Raw genomic sequence first — 18,746 nt, forward strand, 5'->3', positions numbered from 1 at the left:
AGTCGTTGACTGACTCCAACTTTCGTTGCTTTTCGGCGAGGAGGGTGGCCATCGACACCTCCGTGTCGTCGTCGAAGAAGCGGGCGAGGAAGAGCCTTTCAACATCGGCCCATGACTTGATAGAGCCGGGTTCTAGTTTGCGAAACCATTCAAAGGCCACCCCCTTGAGGGTGCCTATGAATAGCCGAGTGAGAATAGCGTCGTTCCCCGTAAGGAATCCGGTCTGTGCCATGAAGTAGTAAATATGTTGCGAGGGCGAGCCCTTGCCATCAAATTTCACCAAACTAATCGGCTTGAATTTCGCCGGGTAGGGGACCGTATCCCATTCGATAGGGTAGGGTCGGACCACCCCCAGCTTGTTCATGTTCTGCTGAAGCTTGAGTGCGTTGAGCAGATTTTGGAACTCGTCGAACCTCTTGTCGCGGGTGCTACCCTCTGTATGCGACGTTCCTACGATGTCTTGGAAGAGTAATCGGACTGTGGATTACTATTATCTTTCGTCTCAGTCGCTGGACGATGAGGAGGTACTCACTCCTTATCCCCTGTTCGCCGGGGTAAGGTGCGCTGGGTTCTCTTCTTCTTCTTCTTCTTGTTCAGAAGTTTTTCCATCATCTCCCTTAGGGAGTCTATGGTCGCCTGTTGCTCTTCGAGCTTCTGGGCGACCGTCTGCTCATGGGCGAGTTCGGTCATGTGTACCCTTGCCAGCGCGTCCTGACTTGAGCGCGAGGTTTGAGACGTGGCCGCCGCCGAGTGAACCTCATCCTCGCCGTAGGAGGGAGGTGCTAAGGTGGAGTAATCAAACCCGATGCTTACCCCCCTGCGACTATGGGTACGCAGGTATATGCCCTCTTGTCGGTGTTGAATAAGGCGAGGATTAGGCCCCAGGACGGGGTCCGAATCTGGAGAGTCGGAAAGTACCGCCTTACCCTTGTCCGTCATGTTGATTGTAGCGAACGGGAGTTCTAGGTCGTCGGCAGCGCGATCTTTTTGGTGACGACGCTTTCGACGGGAGGGCCTTGGTCGAGAAGGCTGTCGAGAAAGTCTCTCAAACACCGAAGGCTTCGCCGTTCCTATGCATTGGCAGTCGGCGAGTACCGTGTGGATGAGCCTTTCGCAATGGCACTGAGGATTCGCCTCATGTATGGTGCGTTTGCGAGTTAAGTATTCCCGGAGGTCTTCTGTGGGCGGTTGGTGACAACCTCCAGCATCAGAAGGATCGCCCGGGTGATTGCACGAGAGAGCCTTGGATGTATTCTCTGGTGCACGCTGAGTGGAGCGTTTTGGTGTCGGAGTTAGGCAATCTCGCCTTAACGTGCGAGTTTTCACGTTTGGGTGAACTCCAGTATGTAGGCGAGTTTCAACCCTTCGTTTGAACGAGCAGGTTCGCGAGGTGTCGTCTACTTCTTTGCCTTTACGTTTATCCGCCAAGGGGCTATGGCGAGGCTCGCCAGCCCTTGGGGATTCGCCTATTCGGGTAGGCTCGCTTGCTCGGGGTGGTTTATTCGCATCAGGGATGTGACCTGAGAAGCGAAGTCCTCCTGAACGGGTGGCCCTGTCTTCCTCGGTCGGCGCTCCTGATTTGGAGAACCTCCCGATGTCGGCAGTTTACCTTCTCGTTTAACGTTTCTCGGGCCCGTATAATAATTCAGGCCATTGTGGGAAACGAAGGTTTGGGCCTCCTGTCTGACGAGTGTCTGTCGTCGCTGTTGGCTAGCTCTTCCAGCGAGGAGAGCATCACCGCGGGCTGTGGCAATGTAGTCTGTGCCGGAGTGAACCGGCGTTTCCTTCGGGACAGGTGTCCGCGGGGGCCGCTTGGCGACCCATCTGGCAGACCCTTGTCCCTTGCTCTCGATCTCTGGCTTGGCCTTGATCGATTCTGAGGGAGCGGGTTCCCCTGACGAGACTCGGGTGGAACCCTCAAGTGCGGAGGCTTTAACCGTTTGAGGTCGGCCTCGGTGCACGACTCCGTGGCGTTTGTGGGGCGCATCGCCACCAGAGGAGGAAGAAGACAAGTACTCTTCGTACTTGGCTTGGTCGAACTAGATCTCTAGGGACTCCACGGTCGTCCCAACAGCAACTTCGTCAAACTGAGATACCACCATTTCGGCAGACGAAACAGCTTCTCCCACTGTGGTCGCCATCTTCTGTAGGGTGTAAATTTTGATCTCCCAAAAATAGGGAACTTCGTTTGTATTGATAAGAATGCTTATTACAAACTAATAAATCAAAATTACAACAGAAGCAGAGGAATGCCCTCATTGTTTAGTGTGGAGACTTTTGGTAGCTACAGGATGCTTCGCTCGATGCTCGTGTCGAGTCTGCTTCCCTTGGACCGTTTGACCGAGGTTGCTGGGGAGCTTCAGTACGCAGTAGAAGCTCGGGTCGATAGAGTTCGGATCTTCTAGTTCACCGGCGATCAGGGCTCAGAACTAAGAAGTGGTGCTGCAATGCAAAAATTATGCAGAGAGCTTGGTCTCGATGCCTTTCCCAAAGTTTTTCGACCTCTTTTAAAGGTTGTTGGAAGAGGCTCTTAAATGAAAGAGAGGCAGTTTAGCTGTTCCTTGAATTATGGGATGTGACCATACAATGTTCAGAAATATCCTGCTGTTCACCTGTACCATGAGCGGTCATTCGAGGAGCCTTGTTTTGCATCACGTCTCGTAGGAGTGGGAAAGCGCCTCCTCGTATGTGTGACAACGGCTGTCAGATACTCAAGTGGATCTGACCAACTCACCGAGCGCCGATGGCTCTCGTCCCTAGCTTGGACAAGTGAGGTAAGTTGCATTTATGAGGGTGCAGGTTGATTTGGCGTTTGTCCGATCACTTGTACTGTGAGCGGCCATTCGGCGGGCCTGGAGTACCGTGTCTTCTCTCTTCAGGCCGAGAGAGGTGGGAAAGTGTGTTCCTGGTACTCGAGTGGGCTTGGACAGCTTCGCCGAATGCTGGCGGATTCGGCCCTTGACTCAGACAGCCGAGGTGAGCTGCATTTATGAATGTTCAGGTCGACTCGACACCTGCCCGATCACTCGTACTGTGAGCGGCCACTCGACGGTCCTGGAGTACCGTGTCCTCTCCCTTCAGGTCGAGAGGAGTGGGAAAGCCTGCCTCAGCACGTGGGGTAGCAGATACCTAGCTATACTGGCGGCCTTGAGGTTTGCTGGCGAATTTGACTACAGACTCGGTCAGGCGAGTTGTGATAAAAAGTGCATTCCCATAGCTTGGGCGACTTCTCCTTGCAAGCGGATTTCTTGCAAGTTCACGGAGGTATTTTTTTACCGTCTACAGAAACGGTTCTCAAGTATATCTCAATTAAATTAAAAGGAAAAAGATATTGTAATTAAAATTATGGTGGGAAACAAAATTTAGGTAACCAAATAAAACCGGGAAAAATATAATACAGAGGCGGTGATTAAATATTTCTATTTTAACTTCCACTCCCCCCCTCGCGATTAAAAAACCCCACCGCTGATATCTTGATACATAACTCATCCTCCGATCCCTTCGCTCTCCCTCTCTCCGCTCTCCCGCTCTCAACGACCTCATCCGCTCTCCCTCTGATCCTCATCAACCGCTCTCCGGCCCTCTAATTGAACCCCTCCGCTCTCACCTCATCGATCCTCATCCCCTTCCCACGATCGGCCAAAAAAACTCCGGCGGCTTTCAAAAACTCCGATCACGCCTCAAGACCGCCGCTCTCCTCTCTCTTTGTGCATCTGTCCGATCACGTCTCAAGATCTCCGATCACGCCGCAAGATCTCCGATCACGCCTCAAGACCGCCGCTTTCCAGATCGAGGTTGCTTCTCTCCCCCTTTCTGATTTCTAGGTATTTTGTAGTTTTTTTTAATTTTGGACTTTATTAGTGATTTCATCTTTAGATATCTATGGTAATCTTCTAAATTCTAGATTGAAGTGGGTTTATGTGAAGATTGAAGTTTTGTATGACAAAATTATTGTTTCAAATTTCTGATCTTTTTTTAGTGCGTTGGAGAGTTATGGTATACTGCTAGATTTTGAACTTTCTTATTATTGTGACTTGTAAAAATCCTCAATCTGTGCATCTAATTTATATTGAAAAACCCTCTATTTTTTATTTTGTATACAAAAAAATAACGTTTAGTTGTGTTCTTATTGGGAAAATCCAAATCAAAATCTAAGAGACATGATTTTCATGCTCTCCCTCAACCATTATGAAATTTATGGATATTTTGTTACATAGCAGTCTTTTTTCTTTTGACAAATTATAAACTATGTTTTGGATTAAAAGAAAACATTTTAGGGGGGGCTGTGAAATTGATTTTAGCATGCATGTAGCTTGTTGCAAAATTTTCTAGGTAACCCATTTTAGAAATTCATACAAAATTAAGGTACTGCTTCTTCTGTCCATGCTTGTAATTCTGTCCATGCTTGTAAATATGGGAGATGAATGTATTTGTCTTCTTTATTCAATATTTATTAGCAGAAACCCTATCCCATCTTCGTATGTACTTGTAAGTTTAATGATGATGAGTGAAAGTTTCCTGGTATATATGCAATTAATCTCCACTGGGAACTTGCAACCACTATAAACATGTGTTCCTTTGTTAGCTGCTTTAGAAATATATATAATCTGAGACTCGATTTGTTCTTTTAATGTGTCTCTCCTTGGATCATGATAGTTTTTTAAGAATAGTTTATAATATATTGTATGGTTTTTATTTTTATTATTTTTTGAGTAAAATGGTGGACAACTATCCCTGTGTTTCATCAATTAAAACATGTTTAATGGATATTATAAAATTTTGGTTTATGTGACTAATGCGCTAGTTTGAAAAAAGGATGGAAATTAATGGTGAGAAGGTAATAAACAACTATGAAGGTTTTTTGTTAGAAACTTAGAATTATATTATTGCAATACATACTAATTGCATAAGCCTATATTACAACACTTATTCTGATAGTATTCTTGTACAAATATATGTTTGATTCATGTAAATCTAAACAAATAATCTATTTTGTGATTTATTCAGATATCTATTTGATTGTGAATGAGGTCCGTATAAATTACATAGGCTAGTCTTCATTACATATTTAATCATGTAGTATAAAAAGTTTATTATTTCTTCAGACTCTTGATCCATTTCAAAATTTCATGTGTTGTGAATAAATTATATATAACCCGTTGTTTTTGTCTCCTATTGGGTTTTTTAAAAAATAGAATAAAGTATGCATGAAATTATTATAGAGGGAAAAGAAACAAAATCATGAAACAATCCATCAAACATGTCATTTTAAGAGACTCCACTTTATATATTTATATACCAGTAGATCATTCACACCTTGTCCGTGACTATTATATGTCATTTTACCCATAAGTTTTTCCTTTTGAAATTAATATAATGAATTTTATATGTCAATTACTTTATTAGATACCTTGAGAGATGGAACACGATTACATTGTCGATAGGAGTTGGATGTATAAGGAGGAAAATGAATGCTTTGAAGATTTTTTTTATAGCTGGAGTGGATTGTTTCATTGAGTTTGCACTTCAGCATTCGGTAGAAGGCCGGTCCAATGTATGTTGTCCATGCAGAAAATGTCAAAATCGATATAGCTATGATACGAAAACTATTAAAATGCATATAGTCAAGAATGGTTTTGTACATGGCTACACTAAATGGTATTTTTATGGTGAAAATCGAAAGAGGCTTCGGGAGGAAACAATTAATGTGCTTCCATCAAGAGATGACATGACAAGAATGCTAGCATCTATTTGTCTATCGTATTCGGATTATAAAAATGATACGACTTCAGATTCATCAAATAGAACAGGAAGAGATAAGAATGCCAAAAACTTTGAAAATTTGATCGAGGATGCAAAGAAACCACTTTATCCTAATTGTCAGAAGTACTCAAAATTATCTTTTATGTTCGTTTGTTTCAAATTAATGTTTGAATAAATGCGAGCAATAAGATCACTCTCCAGTCTTCTGAGCCTGCTAAAGAACTTTTCACCTGAGACAATCTCTGTGCCACAAGACCATGGTATAAGCAAGAAGGTGGATGGATGAAATGGGCTTAAAGTGCAACAATGATCACATGATGTTGTACGATTGTGCGTGCTATTTAGAGGGAATATGAGAACTTGAATTCATGCCCTCGCCCGTGTGCAAAGAATAAGATGAAGCAAGAGAAGAGAAGATTTCGAGGGTAAAAATGTTCTATTAAGATCCTTCGGCACTTTCCGTTGATTCCAGTTGCAGAGATTAATATGTCCCAAAAAACGAGCTGTAGACATGACCTGGCCATCACAAACGCTCTAAGGAGACGGAAAAATGAGTCATCCTAGAGACTCTGAAGCCTTGAGAGATTTTGATGCAAAAACATCCTTATTTGGCTGGAACCTCGTAATGTCAAGGCCTTGTCTTGCTAAGTGATGTTGAGTTTTTCTTTTTTAGTCCTTTTAAACTAATGACAAGCGGCAGAAGGCCATGCTGTGATTGTATGTCATACAACCTTCCACCATGGTTTGCTATGAAAGCAATCTTTCTTCATGTTGCCCTTTTAATAGACGGGTCCAAAGATACCCTGTAATGATATCGCATGGTCGTACTTTACAAACCTTGATTGATTGAGCTCAACACTTTTATGGAAGATGGTTATCAGATACACTATTGACGGCAAATGATGAAACCTTCAGTTATATGAGACCTGCCATTTTGTGGCACAATTCAATGACTTCCCTGCAATATGTGTATGGTTATCAGGTTGGAGCTAAGGGCCTAACTGCATGCCTATGTCATCACTAACCATGGCTTCATATATTACCTTGTAGCAGTAACAATGTGTTATTAAGGCATCGCCGCTTTCTAACTCGACCCAATCACACCATGGAGAAATGATAGGAAAAGTTTCAATGGTGAAGTGGAGAAAGATACTGCTCCTATTTCATTATCAGGACATGATGTATTAAATCAGTGGCAAAATTACAATAATGTGGCATTTGGAAGAAAAAAAATTTGAAAAGCAACCAACACCAAAAGGTTGGAAAAAGAAGAGTATTTTCTTTGAACTACCATATTGGAAAACATTATTGGTGCGTCACAACCTAGATGTTATGCACGTTGAGAAAAATGTTTACGATAACATATTGAGTACTCTATTATGTCGAGATGGAAAAACAAAAGACAATCTAATGCTCATAGAGATTTGCAAATTTTAAACATCAGGAAGCGAAAGTTTGTATTGCCTCATGCATCCTATAGCATGAGCAAAGAGGAAAAAAGAAAGATTCTTAAAAGTTTTGAAGGACTTAAAACTTCCTGATGATTTTTCTTCAAACTTCTCAGGACAAGTTCAGATTCGAGAAAGCAAGATCATTGGCTTGAAGAGTCATGACTATCATGTTTTGATGCAACAACTCCTTCCATTAGCCATGAGAACATCACTTAGAAATGATGTAGGTCTTGTTTTGAATGACTACTGTAGCTTCTTCAGAGAATTATGCTCTAAGGTCATTGATGTACATTTGATAGAAAAGCTTGAGCAAAGTATTCCTATTATTCTATGCAAGCTGTCATTGATGTGCATTTGATAGAAAAGCTTGAGCAAAGTATTCCTATTATTCTATGCAAGCTTGAAAGGATTTTCCCTCCAGCGTTCTTTGATGTCATGGTACATTTGACTGTCCATTTAGCAAAAGAGGCTAAACTCGCAGGACCGGTTCAATATCGTTGGATGTACCCTATTGAGAGGTATGGTGAAATGAATTATATTCACTTTATTTTATATTTATTCTAGAAGTATAATTTATAATTTCTATGTAGGTATTTGCTTACACTAAAGAACTATGTACGAAATAGAAGCCGCCCAGAAGGTTCAATTGCTGAGGGGTACTTGATGGAGGAGGCCACAATATTTTGTGCACGTTACCTTGATGATGTGGAGTCAAAACTTAATCGACCAGTGCGACTTCAAGAAGGTCCCCTTGGTACAGGAAAGAGTAAAAAACTATCGGCGTCAGAATTGCACCAAGCATATCGCTTTATACTTGATAATATGGAATCAATACACCCATATCGAGAGTATGTTGTGTGGATCTATTTTATATTTTCATTAATATTTTTTTATTTTAGTACTATATTGGTAATCCAGGTTATATGATAAACTTGTAAAGCAAAGACATTCTCATTGGGACAACCGCCAAGTCCAAGTTGAAGGACATAAAAATTTCGTTGACTGGTTTAGATCTCATGTAAGCTTTCAAAACAACTTTACTTAAACTTTATAATTTTTCATAATATCAATTTCTAATGCATTTATTACTTTGTCATATATTAATACGTTAAAGAGGCAAAATGTTCATTTAGATGAGGAAGTGATCAATCTCGCTTTTGGTCCTTTGCCCGATGTTACATGTTATCCAGCATTTGGTGTCAATGGGTATAAATTCGAAACCAAAGCCGTCGAGGCTACAAGAACAACACAAAATAGTGGCGTTGTAACTGTGGGTGATGAGAGTAAATTATTTTATGGGATAATCGATGAAATATTAGTTATACAAGTACCAAAAATGAAATCTATTGTTTTATTTAAATGCACTTGGTATGACTATAGAGAAGGATTGGGATGGAAGAAAGATGAGTACAATCTTATATCCATTAATACATCTCGGAATAGCTACATAGATGAGCCATTCATCTATCCATCACAAGTAAGACAAGTGTATTACTCGAAGGATCCTAAAAATCCAAACTGGAGTGTTGTGTGTCATTGGAAGCCAAGAGATACTTATGAAGTTCCTGAAGAGGGGCAATATACAGAGGAGGAAATTGAAGATGAAGATATTAATTATGTTCAGAGCATCGATCCATGTATCCCTTCAGAAGGCATTACAATTGATGATGGTAATATTGAGTGGGTTAGAAAAGATATGGGAATTGGCACATTTGTAAGTCAGAAAGATCTCGAGGGGGCTAAAAGTTTTCTTGGGAAGAATAAAAAGAAATCTCAGGTATTTTAGATGATATTTTATTTTAATTGAAAATTTATTCATTATATTTATTCTTTGTGCTTATCTTTCATTTAATACTCCGTTCAATTTAATTCAATTGAATGCACATAAGGTACTTGATGGTTGATTTATATGGATATATTAGAAAAGGATAAGGGAATAGACAACTGGATGCAGATTATGATTTTGTTTTTAGTTTAGTTATCTACCCAGCTAGAATTTTATTTAATTAACTAAGCCTGCCATTATGCAATACTACCCAAGTACATTTCTGTATTTTTTATTATAGCAAAAGAAGAATTGATGGAGAAGAAGAGAATTCAACATGCCGCCTAAACATTTATGAATATTAATGAAAGGAATTTTTTCAGATAATACAATATGCCGCCTAAACAGGCGATCATGATGATGAAGAAGAGAAGAAATATCATCGGGAAGAAGAAAAGAATATATGCTGAACCTAGCTCACAGAACTTTGAGGACACAAATAACACTAACCCACCAGATTGTCATCAAAAAACAATTGATGGAGGTATTTTTCTTATTTATTGAAAAGCTAAGAGTTTAGATATAGCCTATGACTTTAAAACAATTGATGGAGGTATTTTTCTTATTTATTGAAAAGCTAAGAGTTTAGATATAGCCTATGACTTTTTTTAGTTTTAATGATTGTGCTGCATATTTTGGGAACACGCAGATTTTTCCAGCTTGGACCTATCATCTATGGCTAACCATACAAGTAGTAGAACTTCAGCGCATGTCTCAGGTGGTGATTTCTTTGTGCATGTCTCAGGTGGTAATTCATAACCTATTTATGAGTATGAACACTGTACTACTTCCAACTTTTTGAGCCTTTTTTTCATGAGCAAATAGTCAATATAATTTTATTATATCATTCTTTGTCTTTTAGCTTCCCAATCTATTCGTCCACAACGGACTGCGCCCTCGATATATCGTCGTAATGTTGTTCCTCTGACTCCTATTATTGATGATGGCACACATATTTTTAATAATACAAGACCAGCCGTTGGTGGCCTTGATGGGGATACTCACTCTGTTGAGAACACAATCAATCTGGAGGTTCCTACAGGTAATTTTTTTTGGTTATCAATCAATTAACTTCTTTTGGTTTATTTGGTTTCTTGTCGTCTATTTAAGACTTCTAGACGTACTGGAGTTCTCCCTAATACAAGTTACATACTCGTCAAAAAATGTGACCAGTATTCATTTAGGTCCCTTTTTTTCTTCAATCCTGTATATATAGAGAATAGATGTACGGTTGCAAAAATCTTCTATTTGAAAACATTTTCATATATACACACACGTACCCATTAGAGTACTTCCAGCGTCACTCAAAACAATCACTATCTTTAAGATGATATCTTCCTATGAGTTCTATATATTAAGAATCAAACACTAATCAATATTGCATGCTAGAGCTGCTACTACATGCCAAATTATAGTGCTCAAATCAGGTAAGATACATGATCCTAATTTTTTAAAGAAAATAAATAAACCAACTAATCAAAATGAAACACACACGTAAGAATTTTTGGACCAAGGCAACATCAATTTGATTTTTATTGATTGTACACATGCAGATTAGATATGAAACAAAGCCCACCACTTGAAGGCGCATGCAGATTATATTTATTCTGTTATGATAGTTTTGTTTGTAAAATAAACCAATAGTATGGACTAACGTATTCAATTGTCATATGCATGTTTAAGCAGCTAATGAGAATGGCAAAAAAGCTAACAGGAAACCCACTAAGTTGGAAACCTTTCGTCCTCCTCCCGGACAGAAGCATATAGTAACATGGATTAGTGGACAACCTATAAGTGATACGGCATTTCAGCTTTCACAGGAGCTTGGGTATTACGCACGAATGGGCAGCTTATTTCCTTTACATAAGGAGTGGAATGATGAGTCTCGAGAAAAGATGGATGATATTATGGAGCTTCTAAAGGTAAATTTTAATTATTGATTGATTTGTACTTCTAAATTAATTTATATAAATTATCTAGGCTTTCTTGTAGGATAATTTTATTTGGGAAAGTGGAGATGAAGACCCTAAGAACCCTGGATTCAAGATGCCAGTAAATTTGATGTTCGTTCATCGTTGATGTACTCTTACAGTGCAGTCAGCAGTAAGATCTTGGAAAGCAAAAATAAAGAAAAAGTATTACAAGAAATGGAAAGATGCGTCTCCTCAGCAACGTGATCAGATTAACTTTGAGAGGATCACTCGTAGGGAGTGGGAAGACTTTGTGAACTATATAGACAATCCCAACAAAGAGGTAAGTTTTAAATTTAGAAATGTATATCAATTAGTTTATTTTTTATTCAGGATTCTTGTTGTAAATAAAAAAAGGTTCAATTGAAATTTGCTCATAATATATTATAACGAATACATGTAGAGAAAACAATTTGTTTTGTTATTTTTAGTCATTTCTTATTGCAGGATGAAGCTGCTAGAAATTTACAAAATGTTTCAAAAAAGAAACTTCGGCATTGTTTGGGACAAAAGTCTATGGCTCGAACTAAACGTAAATTGGTAATTGGCAACAATAAGAATTAAATATTTTGTCAAGATATCTAGTTATTAACATTTAATTAGCTCATTCCTGTTTCTTTTTCCTGCTTTACAGAAGGAGTTAGATCCAGAAAATTATGATGAGTTTGATATATTTATTAAGTGCCATAAGAAAAAGATGGGTCTTGGAGACTATCCACATGAGAAAACTCAAGACGTTTGTGTAAGTTTTGTTTGTGATTTTATTTTAACTTAATCATATACAATATATGTTGTATGTTATGAATTTAATCAAGTACAGAAGAAGGTTATTAAAAGGATTGAGGAGCTCAGAGTTCAACTTCAAGATGTAGATCCAGTAACAAAAGCCCAACGATTGAAACTATCAACTGTTCTTGATGAGGTAGCAGGAAAGCACCATGGGGGATATGAAAGAGGATATGGTATTGGATACAAAGGAAGGACAACGAGTCACCAGTTTTCTACATCCTATAACGTCAAGAGTAGTATAAACAACTCTCAACTTCAAGAAGAGCTAGATGTTGCTAACCAGAAAATCCAAGAGTTATATGCTGCTAATAAGAAAATTCAAGAGTTACACGAGGAGATGCAGAAAAGAGCTGAGGAAGCGGAAAGAGAAAAGGCACGGGAAAAAGAAGAAAGAGATTATCAAATGCAAGAAATGCAAAGGATAGTGTCTAGCTTTCAAGCCATGGCTGGATTAAACAGACAACCACAATAATTGGATGCAGGTACATCATATTCTCTATGTGAATGTGCGACGATTGAACCTGGGTTGTGCTTACCCTATTTTGCAATGTCCTTCCTGTTCTTTTTGAAGGTACACATTTTGTGGGTTGGCCGCAATGATATTAATAAACGAGGTTGATAGGTTGGATTTGCCGAGACTGCTTGTAAGTCTCTTCTTCGTCGTCTTCTTATTCTTCTGATTATGAGTAATTTCCAGATTGCTTTATTATGAGTAATTTCCAGATTGCTTTATTCTTCTGATTATGAGTAATTTCCAGCTAGAGCTTAAGTTTGTTACTTTATTTAGTATGTTAAGGTGTTGAGTTTGGGTCTGAGAACATGTCAATCTGAAGCTGCATGTTAAATGAGTTAGCTGGGTTGAGCAAGGCAAGTATACTCATCCAAAACCGACCCAATTATCTACTGGGTTAGACGGGTCTGATTTAGGTATTGGACTATTAGCTCTATTAGGTTAAACGAAAGCTTAGCAGCATGCAAGATAATTGACTTGATTAGGTCAGTAGTTGGTACCTTGTTTTCGGGATTCAATGTGCTTGATTAAGAGTAACATTTACTGCTGTAGGTATCATCTTTGTGAAATTCTGCATCAGAGCATTCAGGGGAAAGACAGTTAAAAAAAACTTCGGTTGAAACTTGACAAATATTCTTGAAAGCTCACACACAAAATTGTTAAGGAGACGAGAAATCTGCTTAGAGATGGCAAGAGAAAAAAATGATAAAGAAGTACCTACAAGAAAATTATATATATATTCTCAATACTTTTCATTTGTTTTTAAAAATGAATCATCTAGTTGAACTCCATGAAAATGAGATAAATAGCTTTAGTCTCTAATGTCTACTATTTTGTTCAGGCACATGCATGATATGGATGGAGGTTGCAAGGCGATGAATGGTCGAGGGGACTCAAATTTGCTGCAATGGAGTGGTGGGAGAAGTCATCGGATTAAACATTATGAATGAACAAATTGTGAAATTGATAAGCTACGGCCTCATTGAACTTTATCGTTTGAATACTACTTAGTCATTGTTTATTTCTTTACTATCGTATGTCATTTGGATAATTTTTGTTTGTTAGATTTGTTATTGAGTCTTAGAAGTTTTACTGTGTAGAGTTGGGAACCTTATAAATTAATGGTCCAAATTAAAAATTTTGTGATTGTTCATCAATTTTTGGATTTGCTCGCACAGGTTGTATGAAACAGTTCTTAGTTCTTTTTTTAATTGATCAAAGTTACATTTTTTACAGTGGTAATGATTTGTTTCATTTGAATGATTGTGACGTTTGAAGTAGATGAAATAGCTGATGCAAAATAGGTGAATATCAATGCTATGACTAATTAATAGAATAAGCTATAATATTTTTTGCTATTATATATTATTGATTTTTTTTTCAAATCTTATAGGAACGGTTGCTTTCCGTTGTTAATACAGTTTAGCAACGGTTGGAATTTAATGACGCGATTATTTTATTTTTTTATGAAATAAAAATTTAAACCTTATAGCAACGATTGCTTTCCGTTGGTAATACATTTTAGTAACGGTTGAGTTTTGCTGACGTGGATTTTTTAAATTTTTATAAAAAAAACTCTAATAGAAACGGTTGCGAACTATTGCAACGGTTGTTGATCGTTGCTATAAGCTAATTGCAACGGCATTAGTAGCAACGGACCATTTGCAACGGTTTTAACCATTGCTAATGTATTAGAAACGGTTGAAACCGTTACAAATAGGCTTATTTGAAACGGTTCTAACCATTGCTAATAAGGCCTTTTGTAGTAGTGTCATTTGCCTAGAATAATAGTGATTCGCCAACATGCAAAGTTTCATTTAGGCTGGGAGTCTTGGGACACTAGAAATAAGCCGCCACCCCGACATTTTCCTTTTAGACTTTGAACTTTGCAAGCTTCAATACAAAATTACAATAAGTACTAAACCCTAGCATACGCTTGATACTACAAAATTATTATGAAAAAAATTACCAAGGAAGAATCTTTCTCCGTGACGCCGTGATCTAAACCATCCTTCTCCTCATTTTCAAATCCATTCTCAGACATCTTAATCTCCCCCTACCTACAATAAAGCTGTTTGTAGACAAAAAATCACGAAATTCAGTTAAATGTTTTGGGGGAAAATTGAAAACAACGTAATGTATTAAAGTGCTACTTTTTACAACTTGTGCAAAGTTGGTGAAACAATATGGTATTTATGTGTCGTTTAGCCTTAATCTATTTTATCCTTTGATTTCTATGTTGGGAAGTTTTTTTTCCGGCCCCCAAGAAAAACATAGAATTCTATAGAAGAAAAATGCCTTAAGGACCTAAAAACATGGAACCCTACATGGGACAGGTGAGTTGTCGGCTCCCTATCCCACAATGCACTGTTCATGAACACAGTGCATCGTGGGACAGAGAGCCGACAACTCACCTGTCTCATGTAGGGTCCCATGTTTTTGGGTCCATGTAGCACCACCCTGTTAGATCTACATCATAAAACTTGAGATCTAAAACCATATAGCCATGATTAATTCAAAGAGATTAACAAATAATCAAAAGAGCGGAAGCTTATACTTGAATCCATGGATGAAATCTTGATTTGGGTTTTTGATGATCTTCTAACCTTAGGGTTTCTCTAAAACCGAATTTCTCTAGCTAGATGGGGGTGTAGAGAATTAGAGAATGTCACCCTAGGTTAGGGACCATAACCCCTTATTTATAGATGTTATACTTTTGTAATTTAGCCCCTTAATAAATCACAATTACAACCTGGTATCTGCACATATAACTCCATGACTTATTTAAATACCAAATTAACCCAACTTAATTGATCACTTTAGTGGGTTATCCTGAAAGATAGCAATACACATTGATTAATCATATGTGCCCACAAATAGATTTATTAGATTAAATCCAACAAAGTTAACTCAAAAGAAAAAAAAAAGGTTTTTTTCCATTGGAACCTATTCTTGTATTACTTGAAAATGAATCAAACAAGCCCAAAAGATGAGATAGGAAAATAGTTACAGGAATTTGTCAGCTTTCTATGCTTAGTTCCCAAATCAACTACTACAACCAAATTTAAAAGGTTTTCTTTTGAGCATTTAAAATCTTTGAGAGGTATGATGGAGTTTTGGTAATTGCCTGGGAGCCGACGAGGGACGTAAGTGATAGGCCCAAACTACTACCAATTTCGAACTTTAGTTCCATTGTTAGTTCCCCTGTTTAGGAGTTGTCCGAGAAGGCAGCGAACCTCAAGTGAAAGCGCAGAATCACATAGGCCCCGTTTGGTACGCGGGAATGGAATGGAATGGAATGTCATTCTCACTTCTCATTCCCTCATACTAAATAAAACTAGTTTTTAGATATTGGAACCATGGAATGGTCATTCCCACTTTTTGTGGGAATGAGCATTCCAAATGAGAAGATAGGGAATGATCATTCCCATTCAAGGGGAAAATCAAATTAGTTAGGTTTTTTTTTCAATTATACCCCTATTAATAATAAGAATCAATTTAAAAATCATGGCTTTTGACTACGTATTCTCATTTTCTCTCTGTTTTTTTAGGCTCCACCGAAACAAAAAGGCCTCCTTTCTATTCATCGCCCCTGACTTCAATCCCAATCCCAACCCCTTCTCCTCCACGTCTTCCTCCGCCGCCTCAACCACCTCTCGAACCCAAAGCCTCCGCCGCCGCCTCCGCCCTGACATCGCCTCTTCCACCGAAGTCACCGCCACACCCGGCATCGCCTTTCTCTTCAACGACCGAGTCATCGACTCTCCTTCGCTCGCGTTTCTAGGTACGATTCGGTGTTTTTTTGCTCGAAACTTATTATTTTAGTTAGTATTGTTTTATGGATTTTTTTATTATGATATGGGTAATTTTGGTACTTTATCAAATGAGTTAATTTATATATCTAGAACTGTGGATTGTGGATATCATTCTTTATATTTTTTTGGACCTATAAAAGATGTGATAATCTTTTATTTATTTTTATTTATTTTTCTAAGACTAAGAAATAGTGAGAATTGTTTAAAAAATATGCGTTTTTAGCCTGAAACAGGCCAACTGTGCGTTTATGGCTCAACTGTGCGTTTTCAGCTCCAGCTGTGCGTTTTCAGCCTCAACTGTGCGTTTATGGGCTCAACTGTGCGTTTTTAGCCTGAAACAGGCCAACTGTGCGTTTATGGCTCAACTGTGCGTTTTCAGCTCCAGCTGTGCGTTTTCAGCTCCAGCTGTGCGTTTTCAGCCTTAACTGTGCGTTTACAAGCCTAGCTGTGCGTTTTCAGCTCCAGCTGTGCGTTTTCAGCCTCAACTGTGCGTTTATGGGCTCAACTGTGCGTTTTTAGCCTGAAACAGGCCAACTGTGCGTTTATGGCTCAACTGTGCGTTTTCAGCTCCAGCTGTGCGTTTTCAGCCTTAACTGTGCGTTTACAGGTTTTCCTGGGGAAACTAAGACCACTCCAACCCCGGAGGAGACCTTAGAACGTCCAGGAGTATCTGTGACAAGAGCTGCTCGAGAGGCGCCATCGAAGTATAAACGCCACACTTGTTGGTGTGAAGTTGCGTTGACCTCGTGGGTTTCATCAGGTAGGTCGTCGTATATCTCGGCAGGATCCGTAGTTGGATTAGCTGCGAGGAGATCGCATATGGCCTGTCCTTTGACCGACTTCTGTTGCTTGAAATGCAAGTCGTATTGGGACAAGAGTAAGGCCCATTTTGCTAACCGCCAGCTCATGGAAGCGGGTTGAGTCATGAATACTCGAACCGGATTAACTTTAGAGATGACGTAAATGGTCTGCCCGACCAGATAATGTCGCATCTTCTGAATGGCGAACACCAAGGCGAGGCATTCCCTCTCAATCATAGGATATCGAGACTCGGCGCCCACCATGGTTCGGCTCAAGTAATACACTGCCTGCTCGTGACCGTTATCGTCATCTTGTGCAAGCAATGCACTTAATGAATGGCTCGTCGCCTTGACATAAATCAAGAACGGTTTGCCCGATTTCGGTGCAACGAGTACGGGAGGTTTTGAGAGATATTCTTTAATGCTCTCGAATGCTTTCTGACAAGCTTCATCCCATACAAATGATACGCCCTTCTTTGCGAGCTTGGAGAATGGCTGGCATTTTCCTGAGAGGTTCGAAATGAACCGACGGATATAAGCCAATCGCCCCTGCAATCCTCTGAGCTCCCTGAGGTTTCTCGGAGGTTGTAATTCATTGATCGCCTTTACCTTATCAGGATCGATGTGGATACCTTTGGTGGTGACGACGAATCCCAGGAATTTTCCACTCGACATTCCGAGGAAAGACTTGGTAGGATTCATCTTCAACTGATGGGCTCGCATTAAGTCGAACATGGTCTTTAAGTCTTTGATGTGATCCTTTTTATCACGACTTTTCACGACCAGATCATCTACGTAGCATTCAACAGTCTTTCGGAGATGATCCTGAAAGATCTTTGACATAGCTCGTTGATATGTAGCACCTGCGTTCTTTAAGCCGAAGGGCATAACTGTGTAACAGAAGACACCGAGGGGCGTTCTGAATGCGGTGTGCTTTTCATCATCCGGATGCATCTTTATCTGGTTATAACCAGAGAAACCATCCATGAAAGACATCCTCTCGAACCCACACGTATTGTCGATGATGACATCCGTGATGGGGAGGGGAAAATCATCTTTTGGGCAAGCAGTGTTGAGATCCCGAAAGTCGATACAAATCCTGACTTTCCCGTTCTTCTTAAGGACTGGGACAATATTGGCTAGCCATTCTGGATGTTGCTCCTCTCGAACGAAGCCCGAGTCAATAAGCTTCTTGACCTCGGATTCGATCGCCTCCATCATTTGCGGACGAAACCGTCTTTGTTGTTGTTTGACTGGTTTGGCATCCATCTTGATATTGAGACGATGTACTGCTACGTTCGGGTCGAGTCCTGGCATGTCTTCATAATTCCAGGCGAACACGTCAATGTACTCCTTGATAAGAGAGATTAACTCTTCTTTCTCATCGGGTAGAAGACTATCGCTAATGAATATCGGTTTAGGATTTTCCTCAGTTCCCATATTCACCTGGAGTACTTGATCTTCGGTAGGAGGCTCTCTTTGCTCGAACCTATCACCATACTGCATGTTTAGGTGGTGAACCCAAGGATCTTCCCATGTTGGCATCTGGTCGTCTTCCTCTATTGCGGTAGGATCGACCGTGACCATATTTGACATCAACCTTTTGAACGTCTCGCCAAGGCTAGTGTCGGAACCCCCAGCCGAAGAGTCGGAAGAGTACCCGTTTCTAGCCTTGTTAGCGATCTGATCAATGATTTGCCAGCAACATTCGTCGTCGGACGAGGAGACGTAGCCGAGACCTCTTTTATAGCGATAATAATCGTCGGGTTTTCCCTTCGGTACATAGGCCATTCGAGGTGGAACTCGTGGGCCTCGACCAAAG

At 39.7% G+C, this 18,746-nt stretch overlaps 2 protein-coding genes across 2 annotated transcripts; both read left to right on the forward strand.

The window, feature by feature from the left end:
* Window positions 1-455: 455 nt before the first annotated feature.
* LOC109827184 lies at window positions 456-8,273 on the forward strand. Its single transcript, XM_020394153.1, has 6 exons — window positions 456-559; window positions 5,407-5,554; window positions 7,255-7,528; window positions 7,591-7,732; window positions 7,805-8,062; window positions 8,155-8,273. The coding sequence occupies exons 1-6, from the start codon at window positions 456-458 to the stop codon at window positions 8,234-8,236; spliced, it is 1,008 nt and encodes a 335-aa protein (XP_020249742.1). The 3' UTR covers window positions 8,237-8,273.
* A 3,184-nt stretch (window positions 8,274-11,457) lies between these two features.
* LOC109827183 lies at window positions 11,458-13,454 on the forward strand. Its single transcript, XM_020394152.1, has 4 exons — window positions 11,458-11,549; window positions 11,644-11,751; window positions 11,836-12,280; window positions 13,151-13,454. The coding sequence occupies exons 1-3, from the start codon at window positions 11,526-11,528 to the stop codon at window positions 12,268-12,270; spliced, it is 567 nt and encodes a 188-aa protein (XP_020249741.1). The 5' UTR covers window positions 11,458-11,525; the 3' UTR covers window positions 12,271-12,280; window positions 13,151-13,454.
* The last annotated feature ends 5,292 nt before the right edge of the window (window positions 13,455-18,746 follow it).

Source organism: Asparagus officinalis, unplaced genomic scaffold (genome assembly GCF_001876935.1).
Source record: "Asparagus officinalis unplaced genomic scaffold, Aspof.V1 AsparagusV1_Un81, whole genome shotgun sequence".
Lineage (NCBI taxonomy): Eukaryota > Viridiplantae > Streptophyta > Magnoliopsida > Asparagales > Asparagaceae > Asparagus > Asparagus officinalis.

Bases quoted from the DNA above. Each gene is read 5' to 3' on its own strand.
- LOC109827184 (XM_020394153.1), top strand. From the start codon at position 456: ATGTCTTGGAAGAGTAATCGGACTGTGGATTACTATTATCTTTCGTCT. The intron at 5,555-7,254 runs GTATGTTGTCCA...GCATGAGCAAAG, and splicing joins CGGTAGAAGGCCGGTCCAAT to AGGAAAAAAGAAAGATTCTT. The intron at 7,529-7,590 runs GTATTCCTATTA...AGCTTGAGCAAA, and splicing joins GATAGAAAAGCTTGAGCAAA to GTATTCCTATTATTCTATGC.
- LOC109827183 (XM_020394152.1), top strand. From the start codon at position 11,526: ATGGCTCGAACTAAACGTAAATTG. The intron at 11,550-11,643 runs GTAATTGGCAAC...CCTGCTTTACAG, and splicing joins CTCGAACTAAACGTAAATTG to AAGGAGTTAGATCCAGAAAA. The intron at 11,752-11,835 runs GTAAGTTTTGTT...GTACAGAAGAAG, and splicing joins AGAAAACTCAAGACGTTTGT to GTTATTAAAAGGATTGAGGA.